Raw genomic sequence first — 19,969 nt, 5'->3', positions numbered from 1 at the left:
TAATGAATAAATTATCTTATCAAAAATAAAGAAGTCAAGGGGCGCCTGGATGGCTCAGTCGGTTGGGTGTCTGACTTCAGCTCACATCATGATCTCATGGTTTGTGGGTTTGAGCCCCGCGTCGGAATCTGTGCTAACAGCTTGGAGCCCAGAGCCTGCTTCGGATTCTGTGTCTCTCTCTGTCCCTCCTCCGCTCACATGCTCTCTCTCAAAATAAATAAATTAAAAAAAAATAAAGGAGTCACATTTTAAAAATATGATTCATGTCAGGGATCTTGCCAACAGAATTTTAAAACAAAAATTATACTAAGAAAAACTATAAAAGTTTAAGTGTCCACTTGACTGAAGAAATATTAATGTATGTGAGCATTTTTATCAAGAATCTGTAGACACCAGCTTCACTAATTCAAAATGTAAAACAAGAAGCAGGTTATGCTATGATCACTTGGTAAGTCACATGCACCTCTGGGTAGCCTAGGAAGCTGGGTCTTTATTTCTGCTTTACTTTCATTTGGAGCTTTCCTCTAAAGGTGTCTGGACAGGGTATTGAACTGATTGTGCCAAGCATGACTCACAAAGACTGGGGAGCCATCAGTGGAACTGGCCCATGGTCTAGAAATGATGATATGTTAAATGACCAAAACAATTGCAACACGTGTTTATCCTGATCACTGCAGAAAAATAAAAACTTTGCTCCCAAAGCACTTCAGTCCAACGCTTGGATATTTTTCCTACCCAGTGCTGAAAACAGATTATCTGAGAAACAACTAGGTTCCCAAGTGTAAGAATTCTGAAATCCTCCTGTCCTTCTACGATGTTTAGGCTACATGTCACAATTAAAATGGAAGTTCCATCTGAAGATGGAACCATACACTCTTAACCAAATATACCATCTATGTTCTTTAGCCTGGACTGCTCTAGATTTGTACTCTGGGGCTAGGCTACATTGTTATGTGATCATCAGATGTAATGCCTTAAATTGCTGAGCAATTGATCAGAACATCTAGATGACCTGATTCAAGCATATGAATTATATTTTTATGGCAACAAAACATATAGGTGTCAGATACCTACATATTTGAGAAGATGGTGACACTGTCTATAATATATGGACTAGCTTAATGAAAAGTGAAAACTTTGGTGAGGTAGGTTGTCTGACTTACTCAGAATCATAGAACTTTCAAAGTTGAAAGGATTAGCAACCCTTGTTTCAGTGATTTTCCAACAATGTTGCCCAGGGCCCTGAGGGTTCCTTGAAGGTTACTTATAGAAGCCTCCTTTAAAGCTGGGAGTGGTGGCTAATGGGCAACCTAAATGCACCGAATGGATTAAACAGACACCAAAGAGCAGAAACACAAGTAATAGAGAATGGAGTACATTTACTTCGGGGGATGTTCATCTCTTCTTGTGTGTACTGAAAGCAGCAAGGTGCCGATTTGGTACAACACTATAAGCCTCTTGATAAATTGGGTGGGTTATTATAGTGAGGTCCATTCACAGAAAACATTAATATAATAACAAAATAATTTTAGATAGTTACTACAACCTCCTAGAAATTTTGGAGGATTTGGAAATGTTTCCTTTCTCAGGATAACAGGCAAAACTATTCAAAACCTCGTTGTTGGCTTTCCCTTCTTGTGCTTTGATCAAATGTTTTCCATACAGCAAACACATTCCTGTGGACACTTCTTAGAAGGGATTTTCTCAGTCACTGCTGCAATCTTGTAAACGTTGAACTGCGTAAGTCTAATTCTTTTTTTTTTTTTTTTTTTTTTTTTGTCTTTGCAAGAAGAATTAACTGAACACTCCCTATCAAGATTGCTCTTCTCTTGGGGTGACTCAGTTGGTTGAGCATCTGACTTCAGCTCAGGTCATGATCTCACAATTCATGATTTCGAGCCCCATGTCAGATTCTGTGCTGACAGCTCAGAGCCTGGACCCTGCTTTGGATTCTCCCCGCCCCCGCCCCCCTCTCTGCCCCTCCTACACTCATGCTCTGTCTCTCTCAAAAATAAACATTAAAAAGAAAAGATTGTTCTTCTCTCTAAACAGAATATTCTAATCACCATATAAAGTCAAATGATGACTTTATTATTAGGTTTATGATGGTTTTCTTTGAATTTTCTGGGAAGAGAAAATTATACCATCAATACTATATAGGTTGGGCTTTAAATGTTGTTTGCTTATTAACAATAAGCAAAAGGAGGCATATTTTATGTGAATGTGTGCAAGCAACAGGAAATACATGTTACATCAATATGTGAAGTGACAAATTTAAAGGACAAAAAATAAATAGCATGAAAAGCAGAACTGGCATGCTTTTCTAGGCAGTCTTAGTAATAATGATTTCAAAGTCAAAGATTTCACCATAAAGATAAAATAAATGTATTGCAACTTGACTGCATCATCTAAAATATAACCCTTGACTTGAAATGAAAGAAAATTGATGGAATTAAACCAGTAAATTATTTTTGCAATCAATGACTGCAGTTGTATACTGCTACACAGCAGACATAATCAACTGTGAGGAAATTTGGACCAAATTTCCACTCTGTCCAGTATAGCTGACAGATTTCTTCATAATACATTCTTGCCTTCAGAGGAAATGGCCCATATTAATTATAAAAATATAATTTCGTAAACTATTTTTAAAGAGTAGGATATCAACCAATTAGCGATTCTCAAATACTTTTAAGATTTCCGCTGTGAAAACCAAACATCTGTGTGATGGAATAAAACTAATTTTCACAGATGCTTTGGAGCCTTAACATATGAAGATTGACTTCAAATGTTATCTTCTTACCAGATCAGTTTTGAGACCGGTGAAGGCAAAAGAAAGAAAAAAAAATAGAATATCCAGTGAAACAAGACTTCAGATTTTATTTGAACACTTTGGCATTTTAGATTTCTTGAGCCCATAATGAATTTTGAAAGAACAAATACTTGACAAATATAATACTATAAAGTTACTATCAAATTTGTTTTGTGATTTTGTTAACACCAATCAGAGCTAAATGGAAATCAAGAACTACTTCTTCAAATAGGCCTATCTTCCGTGATTCTACTGAGTTAGTTCTACAACTCATGAAAACAAAGGTCTTCTACATTCTTTCTCTTAAGCCAACACTCAAAATCGTAAGCTTGATTTTAGATACAGGTTTATAAAATAGAAATTTTTATTTTCTTATGATTCTATGGACACTGAAGTTTTGTGGGAGCTTAAAATCTTTGCTTTATCCACAAGCCTGTATGCTCTTTGAAGTCAAGGGTACTGCTATATCTATACTCATCTTTGCACAGCAAAGAGGAAAAAAAGGATATACTCTAGATTCTGATATTCCACTTAAAGTTCCACAGCCAGAAACCTGCAGTTTTCTCAAAGCAGAAAGAAACTACTGATATACACAAGAATAATGCCATTTTTAATGCTATTAAAGCAACATAAAAAATGAATCACAATCATTACATTCATTTGGAAATACTACAGTTATTTCTTATCACTTCTCATATTTTCAAGTCTTCTCTCCCATCATGGCAGATGCCAAACCACTGAAAGAAAGATTGCACACTAAGAGCCTAAACCTCACCCGAAATGAGAAATGCTTTATCAGCATATAATATTCTGAAATCTGGAATTTTGTGGAAAACTGTCCACATTTTCAGCAATGGCCCTACAGGCTACTTATCTGGCAGCCATAATGAGAACAGTTAAATATGTGTACTAAGTGTTCACTTACCATTATGAGACATCCCCACAGCAAGGCATTTCTGAAACCGACAGTACTGACATTTATTTCTACTTTTTTTGTGGATACGACAGTTAAGGTCACACCTATCGTAAATGAGCTTCAATCTGATTGTCCTCCGGAAGAACCCCTGCAAAGGGATATGGAAAAAAGAAAGCAAATTTTAAGTCTTTATGATACACGGAAGCAGCAACATTTGGCTAAAGGCACTGGCCTAGGTATCAGCAAAGGAAGGTTCTGTCACTGGTGACTTCAGACAAGTCATGTAACTGCTACAAGATCTCCAGTGTCCTTCTTTAGCTCTGAGACGTGACCATATCCAACTGATGTCATTCAATGTATCTTGGCTCTACGTTTGAGTTTCAGCACACTCTAAGAAGTGCTCTGGATTTAATGTAATGCAAATAAAACACCATGTAATCAGTTCAGTTTCTCTGCAAATCCTTCCAACAGCATGCCCCAGCCTTTATTATTGTGCTAAGCCATTTGGCGAAGTTATAATCATTTCATTCTAAAACATGATCAGGGCCAATAAAAATCCACATGTGGACAATTTTTTAGAATTCTCTATGTTGCATAATTTCCTACAGAATTGGTTTCATTTACTTATGCGATTGAAAGAGTGTTCCATAACTGTTGTAGCCTACACACAAAAAAAGATTATAGGAAAGAACAAGAGAAGTAATAAACAAATCCTTAGACAATGGACTGCCATCTCAAAACAGCAAATAGGTCAATTCGAGGCTAATTGAATTCTGCTGTATTTATATATTTTTGAAAGACCTAAAAGAAATTCTAATTGGAAATGTTTGCTAATAACTCCATTTTTTGTTGTTGTTGTCAGAGTGTTCTTATTAGTTTCTATTGTTCTCATCTCCATGAAACTCAATTCTTAACTCTTTCAAATTTATCTGGCCCCATTTCGTGCAAAAACCCCTGAACTAGTATGGATTCTGCTGCTGACACACATTTTCACTTTCTCTGCATTTGCATCTTGAACTCCAGACAAGTTTCTACTGCTTACTAGGCATGTCACTTGGAAATCTAACAGCTACCTGAAACCTAGCATGTCCAACCCTGAAACTCGGGTCTTACCCTGCAAACTCACTTCTGGAGGCTTTCACCATTTCGGTTGGTACAAACACTCTCCCAGTCTCTGATGCCAAACTCCTTGAAATCACTCCTGACTTTTTTCTCTCACATGGAAAGACCTTCCTCTAAATATACACTTGCTTACTCGTCTCACTGCCTTCAAGCTTGCTAACATGTCAACTTCTCAATGAGGCTTATATGCCCTATTTAATACTGTGGCCAGTCTCTGCCCCCACCTCTCTTTTGGAACCTCTGGTTTTCTTCACAGGGCTCTAGTTTCTGTTTTGTTTTGTTATTTTCTAGTAACAGTTAGGACTTTCTAACATACCATATAATTTACTTATTATATTTTAAGTGTTTATTTTCTGCCCATCCCCCACTGCCTAATTAAAATTGTGAGCTTCATGGGGAGTCACTGGATATGACCTAAATACAACAACAGTCTTCTAATAAAATCTGTTGAATGAATATGTGCGTCACTTAACTTCCTTTCTGGGCCATCTCTGATATTATTTTGATCCTAAACCATGACTGAGATATCACAAGGCCATTGGTATACTCTTTTCCTTTTCTGTTATCTTATTAAGTATAATATTAATTACTAACATGTAGAAAATATATGTAATTATAAAACATAATAAGATAATTATTAGACATGAGCCCATAGCCCAAGATTTAAAATCACGACTGGAATAGTTACGTATTTTTCCCCTATCCAACTCCTGCACTCTGTTTCCCCTGGGCAAAGTAATCATTATTCTCAATTTTGTATTTATTATTTTCTTGACTTTTAAGAAAATACAGTTTTACCACACTGTATGTAAAATTGAAAAATACACTGCTTACTTATGCTTGTTTGGGGGCTTTATTAAATGGTATACTTCATACAGTATTTTGGGAGTTTCATTTTTTAAAATTTAGTATTAGATTTCTAAAATGTATCTACTTTCTTGTGAAAAGCTATGATTTATTCATTTTCACAATTTCATAATATTCCATTCTATGACTATTTCACAATTTATTAACATCTTTTCATGTGTTTTTAAAAATATTTTATCATTTTTTCTTTAAGAAGGCTCCTATCTTCTCACATTGATGGATGTTTAAATTGTTGCCAATATTTTGCTATTATAAACAGTGCTTCTATAAATATTCTTGTAAATGTTTTATGATGCACATGTACAAGAGTTACCTAGGGGTGAAGTTTTTGGATTGTACAGAGGTGAATGATAAATTTTACAAGATCATACCAAATTGTTTTTCAGAGTGAAAATATCAACTTCCATTCCCTCTACCAATTGGTATTGTCAGACTTTTAAAAAATTTTTTTAATGTTTATTTATTTTTGAAGGACAGAGCATGAGCTGTTGAGGGACAAAGAGAGAGAGAAACCAAAGCAGGCTCCAGGCTCTGAGCCATCAGCACAGAGCCCAAGGTGGGGTTGGAACCCACAAGGCATGAGATCATGACCTGAGCTGAAGTCGGACACCCAACTGACATGACAGAGCCACCCAGGCGCTCCTGTCAGACCTCTTAATATTTCACAATGTATAACAGAATCTAAGTGTGATCTTAATTTGTATTTTCCTGATTCTTTATTTCCTAGTTTTTAATTGGATTGTCTCTTCCTTAATACTGAATTTTAGAAATTTTTTATATATTCTAAGACACTAATCTGTTGTCTGTTAGAGATGTTGCAAATATATTCTGCTTTCTATGCTGTACCATCTTTGAAATTTACTATTTCAGTCTCTTGTTGTTGTTTTTACTATTTATTTATTTTGAGAGAGAGAGCACGCACATGAGTGCACATGAGCAGGGAAGGGGCAGAAAAAGAGGGACAGAGGGAATCCCAAGCAGGCTCCATGCTGTCAGCATGGAGCCCGACATGGGGTTTGAACTCACAGACCATGAGATCAAGATCTGAGCCGAAATCAAGAGTCAGAGGCTTAAACCCCCTCAGTATCATGTTTGTTTGTTTGTTTGTTTGTTTGTTTTTAACCTGTAAACGTTTTCATTTCACTCTCATTGTTAAAAGATTATAGAATACTCAGTTATCTTCACTTGGAGTTCCATGATTGCTGCTGTGGAGGGGTCTACTGTTAACTTACTCTAAAGTGTTTTTTTTCTTTTCTCATTGGTTGCTTTTATATATTCTCTTAGTTTTTAGTATTCTGCAGTTTTACTGCAGTGTGTCTCAGCATGTGTTTCTTTTCATTTATTTTCTTGGACTGTTTTCTGCATCATGATTTCACTTGTTTATCAGTTCTGACATTAATTAGCTAAGTATTAGACCTTCTTATTCTAGCCTTCCATATTTCTCAACTTCTCCTTTCTAGTTTCCATCTTTTTGTCATACTAATATTGATTATAAAAGTAAACATCAGAGCAATCAAATAAAACAACAAAAAATATATAATTACAATGAAAAAAAAAGGGCAACATTTCTTACCAAAGTTCATCAGTGATAAGAGTTCTGTACATTACTCTTCTATTGATTAGTAAAGAAGGCATATTTTTAATATTCCAAGATTCTATGAATCTTTCAAGAACTAAGAGGCTTCAATTTTTAGCAGGTTCTGGATAGCACATATTCTTTAAGGCACTGTGGTTCTCATTCTCAGTAATTTCTTTACATTTATCTTCCAGTTCACTAATCCTTTCTTCTATTATGTAAAATATGCTAATTAACCCCTCTGCTGAATTTTTATTTCGATAATTATATTTTTCACTTTAGAAGTTTCACTTCACTAAACATACTGATTTATTTTCAAATCTGCCTAGTTGTTCCTGTCAAGTCTACTCTTGCTTGTTCATTGGGGTGATTCTGCCCTTTTTCTTGAAACAATTCATACACAGCTTTTTTCTCTATCAGGCATCCCAATTATCATTATCTGCTTTCCTTGTATAGGGGCAGAGGGGTCTAAATCTGTTTTTGTTTATTTTTGATAAATGTTATTCAAGGTGATTAACTTCTTAATATGCTTACTGATATTTTGAACTTGTATATTGACCTCAAACTGTGGGAATCCTACAGGGTCTAAATTGAGAAGTCTTTCCTCCAAAAAGAATTTGCAGACGCTTCTGTTAGAAGCCAGGGGCTCCAGTGACTTGTGACTATTTCAGATTCTCTTCAGAAAGCTGGCTCAATTCAAAAGCCCCAGACTCAGCTCCCTCTCACTGATGGCTCTGGATACTGCTATAGGCATCTGTCTTTGGTGCAATGCTGCACCTCCTATGGGCACCTATCACAAGAGAAACCCTGCCCCAGTAAGTGTGCCTGCAGGTCACAGCTCAAGACCTAGGGTTTTTTTTGTTTGTTTGTTTTGCCCTTGTTGGTTAGGAGAAGTTTTCCCTACCTCTTGTGAGATCAGCAATATCTCAAAGAATAGGTACATATATAGACCTATATATAGATCTGTTAGAACTTGAAGCCTCCTTAATTCTCAAATTAAGGTTCTAAGGACCTCTGAATATTAAAAAAGGTATTTTTTTCACATTAATTTTTTTTTTAATGTTTATTTATTTTTGAGAGAGAGAGAGAGAGAGACAGAGTGCAAGCGGGAGAGGGGCAAAAAGAGGAGACACAGAATCTGAAGCAAGATCCAGGCTCTGGGCTGTCAACACAGAGCCCAAGACGCAGCTTGAACCCACAAACTATGAAATCATGACCTGAGCCGAAGTCAGACGCTTATCCAACTGAGCCATCCAGGCGCCCCATTTTTTTCACATTTTAACAGAAGGCTAATGTACAGAACCATTCTCATGAATAAATGTTGGTGGGAAATTTTGTTTGGATTTTTGCCATTGTGATCATATATGTTTTATGCTATTCCTTGAGTGCTTTTTAAAATTTTCACTTTTAAAAACTGATCCTCGTGGTTGAACATACTGCTTAGCTAGCTTAAATGGGCAGGTTCCAGAGTATTCAGTTATCTGGCATGGCTGGAAAGGAAGGTGTTTTTGATGAGAGAATTATGTTACTTACAATGCAAAGTTTTGTTTTGACTCATACGATATCTTTCAATGTGTATCATATTATTTTTGTGATGATTTGGGGTCTTTCAATGTTAAAGGAAAATAATCCTGAATATTATTTGTGTACTGTACATGTACATAAAACCATAAACTAAAAATATACACAAATTCAGCACACAGCTTAGGAGTTGCTTTGGTGTATATATTATTCAATAGCCAAAGGTTCTTTTTTATCTAAGTCTGCAATATTAATAACCAAGAATCTGTCACTATTCCACTTTAATCCAAGCCCAATTCTGTTTATTCCTGTTTGAATTTTGGCAGGGATCACTAATATAAACCTGTTCCATTGACAATGTAAAACTGTTTCAGATGACCCACTAACATGTATCATAAGCAATACTAGAACTATTCTTTTTTTTTTTTTTAATGTTTATTTATTTTTGAGACAGAGACAGAGCATGAGCAGGGGAGGAGCAGAGAGAGAGGGAGACACACAATTCGAAGCAGGCTCCAAGCTCCAAGCTGTCAGCACAGAGCCTGATGCGGGGCCCAAACCCACAAACTGCAAGATCATGACCTGAGCTGAAGTCGGAGGCCTAACCGACTGAGCCACCCAGGCACCCCAGACTACTCTTTTCAATTCATAAACTAGTCTGCAGGTTTATAGTTAACTGTATTCTAATCATGGGCACATGCTACATTCTGCTGAAATGGCAAATGTTAAACTGCCAAAGTACCCTTTACAAAATACAGGTGAGTCAAACACATTTGTTTGTTCACTTTCCTGGCTTTTTGTTGAGTATTGTTGATAAGCTAAGAAGATATCTTTGATTACTGATAGCCACTGATCTAAATTAGCTGCATTCAGACTGCGGCAGCAATTTTGTTTAATTCCACAGCAGCAAAGAATGAGTATTTCTTCAGCCTCAATGCCTTATAACAGTGGTTCTCAAACTTTCTGGTCTTAGGACCCCTTTACTCTCTTAAAAATTATTGAGGACCCCATGAGCTTTTGTTTATGTGGGTTATATCTACTGATACTTGTCAGACTAGCAATTAAAACTGAAAAATTGTTATGTACAAGAACATAACAGGCAAACATTCCATTAGCCACCAAAGCTATATTACTATTCCATGTCATGTAGTTTCTGGAACACTCCACTTATACTCCTGAGAGAGTGAGAGTGAAAACGGTAAATGACAACTGAGAATTGTTATAAAAGTAGTTTCAACCTCACAGGTGCCTTGAAAAGGTCTTAGGGAATCCACAGGCTTCCAGAACACACTTTGAGAACTACTGACTTATATGTGGAGAAGCTAAATTATATTATTCCACTAACATTTCTTTTTATTCTTATCTTTAAAATGAGTAGATATTGGGGCGCCTGGGTGGCTCAGTCGGTTAAGCGTCCGACTTCGGCTCAGGTCATGATCTCGCGGTCCGTGAGTTCGAGCCCCGCATAGGGCTCTGTGCTGACAGCTCAGAGCCTGGAGCCTGTTTCAGATTCTATGTCTCCCTCTTTCTCTGACCCTCCCCTGTTCATGCTCTCTCTCTCTCTGTCTCAAAAATAAATAAACGTTAAAAAAATTAAAAAAATAAAATAAAATGAGTAGATATTTATTTTGCCTTCCAAGGTTAGCATAACCTTCTTTGCATTTTAGTCTCAGAAGTCTGTAATCCAGGGTCTTCTTTGGATTTTATTAAGTGTTCATTCTCCATCTCTGCCTTAGGACCCTTTCTGTTCCTAATTTGATGGCATCTGAACTTTGTCCTTCTCCTTCTTGCTATTTTTCTTCTTTGCTTGCTTTTACTTTGTAAGTTTTGTGCCCTCAGGACTTAGTTTTTATTACTGTAACCAACTACTGTCTTTCAATTTTTAGCTGTTATCAGTAATGGCCACTGCCCACAAATACTGACATGATGGAACTATTTGCTTAAACGTTCTCATTTTCTAAGCCTATAAAAAGCAGTAATATATGGAGGAAACTTAACCAATCACACTGTTTTTATCTACCAATGTTAATTACCAAGATGACCAAACAGAATGGTTTCTTCAGGTGTTTCTCAGAATTTGGCAACAATTTACTCCAAAATTATATAAATCTAACACAATAAAATGACATATTTTCACTAGTCACTGCAATCTTAAATAACTGACCATACCTTATGATTTCATTCATCACAGATATTTTAGTTTGGTTTCAATCACACAATGAATACTTATTAGTGTTTTAAATGAAAGTATCTCTCTGCCAATAGTATTTCAAAAAGTCATTTTGGAATTTTAGACCTTAGAGATGAATAAGACCTTGGATAAGTAATTCAACCGAGTCATTTTACACATGAGGTGACTGAGGGTTTATATGATTGGCTAGTAACTCTGGACAGGTGGCTGGGTGACTACAATCTTGTCTCTTTTCATTTTATTAGGTTGCCTTTAGAAAAATAAACTGAATTAAAGAGATTTTAGAGATCATCTAATTCAACCCCATCATTTTATAGATGCAAAAACTTAGGCAGAATGTGGTTAAAAAAAAAAAAGCATCTTATACAATATCTGGTGCGTAGTAGATATTCAATAAATATTAAGTTCTGTTTTGGCTTAGGAACCCAGATGTTCTAACACCAGTTAGGAACCCAGATGTTCTAACACCTACCTAACTGCTGTTGTACACTTTTATTCTGAATAAAAAGCCCAACTGAGGTTTGAATAGGATCTTATATAAGCAGTGTTTATTTTATAAGGTAAATATTTATGAACAACATATTCTGAACCTTAGGGTATATAACAAATAGTATTTTTTACTATTTTATTCACTGAGTATTTTAAAATTATTTTAAAAGATTACTTACTAAAATATGAGTTGGTTAAGAATTTCTTAATAATTGGGCAGAATATTAATAAATATTTGAGCTTTCCAAAATACACTTTTCACAAAGAAGGGACTTGAGGAAAAACACTATGTCTCTTCCAAAACAGTTCTATCTTTTTGCCTGTCCATCATACATGTCTCAGACCAATGTGAAATAAGAAAACACAGAGCACTGGTTAAGGAATTGTAAGATATATATTCTAGTTAGCCCTAGTTCTGCCACTTCCTAATGGATGACCATGGGTGGGTTTCTACATCTGTAAGGTGGCCATAAATAAGCTCAACCTCATGGGACTGTTCTAGGTATCAAATAAACATATCTATCTATCTATCTACCTAATCTATCAAGCCTTACATATACAAAATATCACTTGGAATAGTGGGGAAAAAAACAAAACTAGAGGATTCAGAAAATCTGGGTTCTGGGTCACCTCATTGCTATCTTGCCATGACATACTGAACAACTCATTTATTATTTTTTTTAATCTGCAAGATGCAAGGGTTGAATTAGATCAGTGGCTCAAGGACCAGTTTGGAGAGAAGGAAGTGAGGCAAAGCAGCTCTGCTTTCACTGATTTTCTTAGGTTTTCAAATAAATCATTTGAAGAATGGGTTTTACCAAAACAAAAGTTTGACAATTTTATCTCATTTCCTTGCTGTGTGTTCACAACAAGAAATGAAATAAGAAGTAAACTGTCAGAAAATTTTTTGAAAAAAAAAAAAAAAAAAATTTTTTTTTTTTTTACCTTGCATCCTTCACACGCATGAACTCCATAATGAAACCCAGAAGCTTTATCTCCACAGACACGGCATTCAATTGCCATGAGGGAGTTGGAAGGCTCTTCATGAGGCTTACTGTACAGCTGAGTCTTTTCAGAATAATAAGGTGGGGATGCAGGCTCCACTTTGATTGCACCTGTGTACAGAAAAATGTGAGCAGATAATTATCACATGACAAACTGCTAAAAAGGCACTGTGGCAAGTCTCCCTTATTGCCATGTTTATTATTTAAGCGTAGAAACATTATGGAACATGAAAACAAAACATAGGAAAAAGTAGGCTTTGTAACCACAGGCAAGTCACAACACCTCTGAGCTTCACCTGTAAAAATAAAATGGGGAAGGGTATTAGGTCTGTGGTTCTATGACCCTTCAATACCTGGTAGTACTAAAGCTCTGACAGACACCACATAGTATCTGAGACCATTAAGGTTATTTTGTTACATAATGTGCTGTATTTGGCATTCATCACAATATTAAATTATATATTTTATTTATTTAAAAAAATTTAATGTTTATTCATGAGAGAGAAGGAGACAGAGTGTGAGCAGGGGAGGGTCAGAGAGAGGGGGAGACACAGACTCTGAAGCAGGCTCCAGGCTCTGCGCTGTCAGCACAGAGCTCCATGCGGGGCTTGAACCCATGAACTGTGAGATCATGACCTGAGCCCAAGTCAGACGCTTAACCCCCTGAGCTGCCCAGGTGCTCCTATATTTTTATTTAAATATTGCATTTAGGAAGTATTTTTAAACCACTCTTGTCAAAGAAACACAGAAGCAACCAATGCTGTGGAAAAGGTACTGGAATGCCCAGCTTGAAGGTACATGAAAAATAAGAGACCAGGTTTTCCAACAATATTGTGTTAGAAAAGGTAGTCTGTAAAATAATTTTTGATAGAGAGTGAGAGAACCCATGGCAAGTAAGTACTACCTTTCTGCTCCTTTCTGCTGGGTAGGATCAGGCCTATTAAATTTCCATATTAGGCTCTAACTGAAAACCATGCAAATATAACGAAGTATATTATTTATCTTTTTGAAAAAAACTAGAAATACAGGAAGTTCTTATTGTCAAGTAATGGTTGCCAATTACACGGAGGTGGCTTTGGAAAACAAGCATTTCAGCACATGAAGATAAAATCAAGGAAATAGCATCACAGAAATTCATTTTATCTTGAAAAGTGCAGTTTTGGTTTGTCTTGAGTCTGATGTTTTGACATGAATTTAGTTAATGGCAGGAAGATTTATCAATAGACTACAATGGCGAAATTTAAATTTGTGCAGAGAAACAGGTTTCAGTATAAGTTACTCAAACTGCAGAATTAGGAAAAATGGACAACTTTGCAATTTAGTGATCATAAGTTATATAAAGTAGCAAACTGTTACTTATTAACTTAAGCAGCCAAAAGAATTCAAAGTTTGGGTGATGGACTCTTAGCCTGAGATAAACCTGGCAATGTAATCATGCTGGAAAATGCTCCTACGAAGGAAAGAAACAAGAAATAAGGAAAGGAAAAGGGAAGGAAGGAGGGGAAAAAAGAATAATCTGGGGATTTACACACTACCTTTCTTTTTGGTATACTGTAAATACCTAACATTTCAGAGATAAATGGATGAATAAATGAATGGTATATATTTTCTATAGAGTTTTAGTCTCTGGAGCATTTATTCCAGTGTTGAGAGGTTAGAACGATTTTAGTCTTAGCCATCTGAAAAGTGAAAATAAACATCATACTTTGGTACTCTTGGAGCTTCAGGTCATACTTATAATCAGCAACCATTGGGTCTGCTCTTGCGAATGGAAGGTCTTCATAGTGTGGAGTGGAAATGCTGGAGAAATCCACAGTGGTGAAGGGCTTGATGTCAAAAGAATGAGAGTGGTCATCCATTACGGAGAGATCCACGGAGCTGATTCCAAAGTTGGTGGGCCAAAATGGCATCTCTGTGTCAACCATGGTAATTTCTGAAATGGAAAGAAGAACAGCTATGGAGTTAGTCCTGAAGAGCAGAGTAATCTTCTAAAAAGATATACAGGAAGGGAACTTAAAGGTTCTTTGGTTCAGTGATCTCATCTAGGTTACCATAATGAGAGAAGAACACATAACCACCTTCTGAGTGCTGTCCAGGCTGTTTTACTAAAGGAAAGAAGCCATCCCTTACCAGGATATCACTCACAGTAGAGAACCTTAGAATAGTATCACTGTGGTCAGCGTGCCCATGTGAATGTCCCACAAACAGTCCTGCTCTCGTTATCTCCTAAAGAAGATCATCAAATCAAGTATGCTAATGATTTTTATTATTTATTAATTTTTTTGTTAATGATTTTTTTAAAGGCATAAAGTTCTGGGACAGTTTTACTTTCTCGAAGTTAGAGATCCTAAATATTTTTCTCTTCAGGATAAAAATTTTGCTCCCCTATTTGTGTTTATAATGGTCTTGTGTGACAGAAAATTTGGCACATTAAATTTAGGTAAAAATTTATTCCTTAACTGCATTGTAAGAATAATTTCATTCTTAAACTTTTCTTTTTTAATTTTAGAGAAGAAAGGAGAGTGCACAGGCGAGGAGAGGGGCTGAGGGAGAGAGAGAGAATCTCAAGCAGACTCTGTGCTCAGTGTGAAGCTCGAGACATGGCTCAATCCCATGACCCTGGGATCATGACTTGAGCTAAAATCAAGAACTGGACACTCAACCAACTGGGCCACTTAGGTGCCTCAAGAATAATTTTATTCTTTTAATTTTTTGTAATGATTATTTATTTTTGAGAGAGAGACAGAGAGACAGAGTATAAGCATGAAGGGGCAGAGAGAGAGGGAGACACGGACTCTTAAGCAGGCTCCAGGCTCTGAGCTGTCAGCACAGAGCCCGACGTGGGGCTCGAACTCACGAACTGTGAGATCATGACCTGAGCCAAAGTCGGACGCTCAACCAACTGAGCCATGCAGGCGCCCCAAGAATAATTTTATTCTTAAAGTTAATTCAAAAGTGAATCTTTTAAAGAAGGGAAGATCCCTCTATGAGAACTTCCTCAAATATTTATCTTTTCTGTGCATACAGTTTTCCTTAAAGAGGAGAAAGTGTTCTTCATATTGAGAATGGAAAGGTTAGAGCTATGTGGAAACATATCTGATTATAAATGAGTGAATGTCAAAATGAGAATCTAGCCCAGCATTAATTTTAAACTACCCTCAAACCAAAACCACAACAAAACAAAAACACAAACAAGAAAACATATAAAAGACAAAGGTAAAAACACTTATATGTATTCTAAGACCGCAAAATAACTTGTTTCATCAATTGCCTGCTGAGGATGATACATGCCACCTACATTTTTCAAAATATGATTTGCGGTCACAGTGAGTGAAATCCCTGAGGGATTTTAGTTCTTAGTATTTAATGTGGACTTGTGAGGCACCAGAGTGTGTGGACTTTAAACCTTTATGCAGTAGGAACCTCTCTGGGTATTTATTTATGTAGATATTCAGACATGTGAACCCAAATGGTACCTAATGGGTCGTTGGTTGTCCTGAAACCAGTTTGCTCTTCAAAGTGGTGCCAAAAAGGCAGTCACTGAGTATTTTAACTGGTAACTTTTTGGTCAAAAACACTAGTGAAAAGCTGTGTGAACTTGGGACCGCTAACATTGGAGACAAAGAAATGAACTGTTCACAAACCCGAGAGCTCCTGAAATCACAGGCTTATGTGTCTTATTTGTAGTCATATCTCTATCACCTAGCAATGGGCCTGGCTCATACTAGGTGCTCATATTAAATACCAAATGAATTGATGAGGTGGCTGTGTGATGAGGCGGCTGTGAAATTTTAGCAGAACGAGGCAGGGAAGGGGGAGAAGCGAACTAATATTTATTGAAGTACTTCACGTATACCAGACACATTCTATCTCTGATTCCATGTAACCCAAGATCTTATCCCCACTTTATAGATTAACCAGGACCAGAGAAGTAAAGTGACTTTCCCAGTGTCCAATAGATGGTAAACAGAGGATTGAAACTCAAGATGGACCCAGGATCCTATTCTGTATATAATCTCTTCATTCTCTCATTGATGAAAACAGTTTATGGAGGAAGGGCTACTCTCCTAGGGGTATTTGTCAGGGGGCCTCTTGGTTTTTTTTCCCAGCAAGCAGAGAGCTAAGGAATTTACTCTCAAAGGCTGACTCTTGCATGAGGTTAAAGATTCCAGCTGCGGTCTTCATGAGGAAAACAAAGTGCCTTGAAAACACAAATAAGGAGACTGTCCTATGAATGTGCTTCAGTGGTTCCAAGAGGACTCATTAGGCACCGTGCGGGTTCACATGTCTGAATATCTACATAAATAAGTACCCAAACAACCCTGTTATCTGAGTCACAGTATAAACACTACACAAGAAGAGGAATGTGTATTGGTGATAGCTTAAAGGTCATGCTGGGTCTCAATGACATCCAGAAAAACATTTATGCTCTAAATGACAAGGGCACCCATCAAACTGTGCCCTCTGTTTCACAATTCATTTAAACCTAACTAACCCAGGTCACTCCACTTACTTTGCCCTTCTCCTCAGCAAGCTTATTTTACATTTCTCTATCTCCTTTTCTGGGTATAACTTACTTTCCTATCAAAATATACCTCTTTTGTCTCAATTTTAATATCCATGAAAGTGGGTTTATCAACTATTTCTCATGTCTGCTGCAAAGTTCATCTGCAAACAAAATAAAGGTTGACTGAGTTAAAGGCAGTGTATAAGCATCTATATGAATACTGGGAAATAAAAATAAGGATGCAAAAAAAAATCTATGTTGCAAGAAAAATTGGTTGCTATGACTTCAATAACGCCCTGTCAACCAAAGCCATGCTTCTTAATACAGGAATCATACTCCAAGGGGTCACTTAATTTATTGAAAAATTTTGGGGAAAATTTTAATGTTAAAATAGACATTTATGTATAAACAAATAGAATGAAAAATTCATGTGATTTTAAAGATGTAATATCTAACTTAAAAAATGGTACCTGTAGTATATTTCATGGCCGAAAGAATGCCGTTTTTAAAAAAATAGCTTTGGGGCACCTGGATGGCACAGTTGGTTAAGTGATTAAGCCTCCCACTCTTGATTTTGGCTCAGGTCATGACCTCACATGAGATCAAGCCCTGAATCTGTCAGCGTAGAGCCTGCTTAGGATTCTCTTTCTCCCTCTCTCTCTCTCTGCCCCTCCCCTGCTTGCTCGCTCTCTCTCAAAATAAATAAATAAACATTAAAAAATAAAAATAGCCTTTATTTTTTTTTTATTTTTTATTTTTTAGAGAAGAGAGTGTGGGCATGCGAATGGGGGTGGGGGGGTGGGTGGGGGAGGAGCAGAGGGAGAGTGAGAGAATTTTAAGCAGGCTCCTTGCTCAGCATGGAGCTAGATACAAGGCTTGATCCCATGACCCTGGGATCATGACCTGAGCTAAAATCAAGAGTTGGATGCTCAACTGACTGAGCCACCCAAGTGCCCCCAAAATAGCCTTTATTTTTAAAATCAGTTTTAGGTTTACTTAAAAGTTGAGCAGAAAATACAGAGTTCCCATATACTTTTATTCCCCTCCTCACTTTCCCTGACCCCTGAAACACACACAATTTCCCCTATTATTAACTTGCATTTCCCTTGTTATTAACACATGGCAGTAATGTGGTATGCTTGTCACAAAATTGATGAGCCAAAATTGACACATTATTATCAACTAAAGTCCATAGTTTGCATTCCAGTTCATTCTTTGTGTTGTACATTCTGCTATTTTGACAAATGCATAATACCATGTATCCATCATCACAGAAGCACACTGAATAGCTTCACTGCCCTGAACATTCCCTGTGCTCCACCTCGTCATCCCTCCCTTTTCCCACTCCCCCTGCCCCACCCCAGAATGCTACACTTTTTCTGTCCTCTTCTAGTAAGGGCACATTAGTTGAAATGCAGGAGAAGTTCTGACCTTCATACATTGTATTTAATAAGTTAAATGTCTAACATGGCATTCAAGGCCCCTCCCCCCACCCCGACAGAGTCCTAACTTACTTATTTTCCACTAGTGATCCCAAACCCCATTTCCATTCTTGGCGTACTCTCTACTTAGGCATATCACATTATTTGTGCAGGTTAAACATGCTGCACATTTCCTAGTCTGCTCATCTTTGTTCATGCCAAGGCTGCTGTATTTTCTTCTTATCCCCCATCACTACAAGTCACAATCCCTCTGTCTTTCCCACTGTGGGAAATCCCATAGTATCCAAATGCTACATTTTTCAGGAAACCTTCCATGAAGTCTCCAACTTAAAAATTCTTTGCGTCCCTACAGCTCTTTGTACCTCCCTTTTAATTCTGATATAATTATTTGGATAAATATCTCTGCTATCAGATTTCAAGTTTTTTTTTAAAGTTTATTTATTTATTTTGAGAGAGAGAAAGAGCGTGCGTGCACATGGGAGTCGGGGAGGGGCAGAGAGAGGCAGAGAGAGAGAATCCCAAGTGGGCTCCACACTATCAGTGAGGAGCTGGATGTAGGGATCGAACTCATGAACCTTGAGATCATGACCTGAGCTGAAACCAAGAGTCAGATGCTTAACTGTCTGAGCCATCCAGAAGCCCCTCAGATTTCAACTTCTAAATGGACGGTGTCTTATTTTTCTGTTTTCTCTTTACACCTTATGCACAGTTGTTGCTCACTAAATGTCTGCCAACTGAATGATACCTTATAGAGAAGAGTAGAATGAGTATTCACTTTTCTGTGAAAATAGAAAAAAAGTAGGGGTGCCTGGGTGGCTCAGACAGTAGAGCATATGACTCTTGATTTTGGGGTTGTGAGTTTGAGCCCCATGTTGGGTGTAGGGATTACTTAAAAAATAAATAAAAATTACAATTAAAAATGCATAAAAATGTTTAAAAAATAAAAGGAGAGGGAAAGAATGAAGATACTCTCTCAATGATGTAATTTTGCTAACACTTGGGTTCCCCTAGAAAAGATGTTAATCTTCAATATTGTAAGTAAAATACAATTTAAGCTGTAACCTCTCCCCTCAACAAAGTATACTGCATTCAGTTTTTCTCTTGATAACTGCAGAAACAAGATTAGGGTCCTATAAATTCTCCCCCCCACCCCATATGAAAGACAACATAAGAAAGAAAAACACCTTGCCTCTTCATCTCTACAAAAACATATTAACTCAAATACATATTTTCCTTTTCTCCTTTCACTTCTCTCTGTCCTTTTATTTTGGGACATACTGACCTAAACAATATTACTCTATGGACTATAGTAACTGGGAGGCATAGTGGTTTCCTAGACATTTTATTTTATTTTGACTTAGGGATAGGTCCAGGGAGCCTGCTTCTAATTTTGTCTCTAGAAAACATAAGCTACTGTTTCTGCCAAGCTGTAAGTCGAGTAGGTGTTTTTTGTTACTCTGTGCAATTACCCATGAAAGAACAAATGAACAAAATATTTTCATGAGCAACAGCCCTTCTCAGG

General features: G+C 36.9%; 1 protein-coding gene across 5 annotated transcripts in view; it reads right to left on the bottom strand.

Annotated features, from left to right (window-relative positions):
* PPARG (peroxisome proliferator activated receptor gamma) overlaps positions 1–19,969 on the bottom strand; it is a 134,512-nt gene that overhangs the window by 36,007 nt on the left and 78,536 nt on the right. For all 5 annotated transcript variants that reach the window (XM_042911103.1, XM_042911077.1, XM_042911089.1 and 2 more), the window contains exons 3-5: positions 14,204–14,431; positions 12,440–12,609; positions 3,738–3,876 (exon numbers count right to left, since the gene is read on the bottom strand). In XM_042911103.1, the coding sequence (XP_042767037.1) occupies positions 3,738–3,876; positions 12,440–12,609; positions 14,204–14,423 (529 nt within the window). In that variant the 5' untranslated portion in view covers positions 14,424–14,431. The remainder of the gene's footprint in view (positions 1–3,737; positions 3,877–12,439; positions 12,610–14,203; positions 14,432–19,969) is intronic.

This window comes from Panthera leo, chromosome A2, assembly GCF_018350215.1.
Source record: "Panthera leo isolate Ple1 chromosome A2, P.leo_Ple1_pat1.1, whole genome shotgun sequence".
NCBI lineage: Eukaryota > Metazoa > Chordata > Mammalia > Carnivora > Felidae > Panthera > Panthera leo.
Note: the sequence above shows the minus strand (reverse complement) of the source record. Positions and strands in the feature narration are given on the sequence as shown.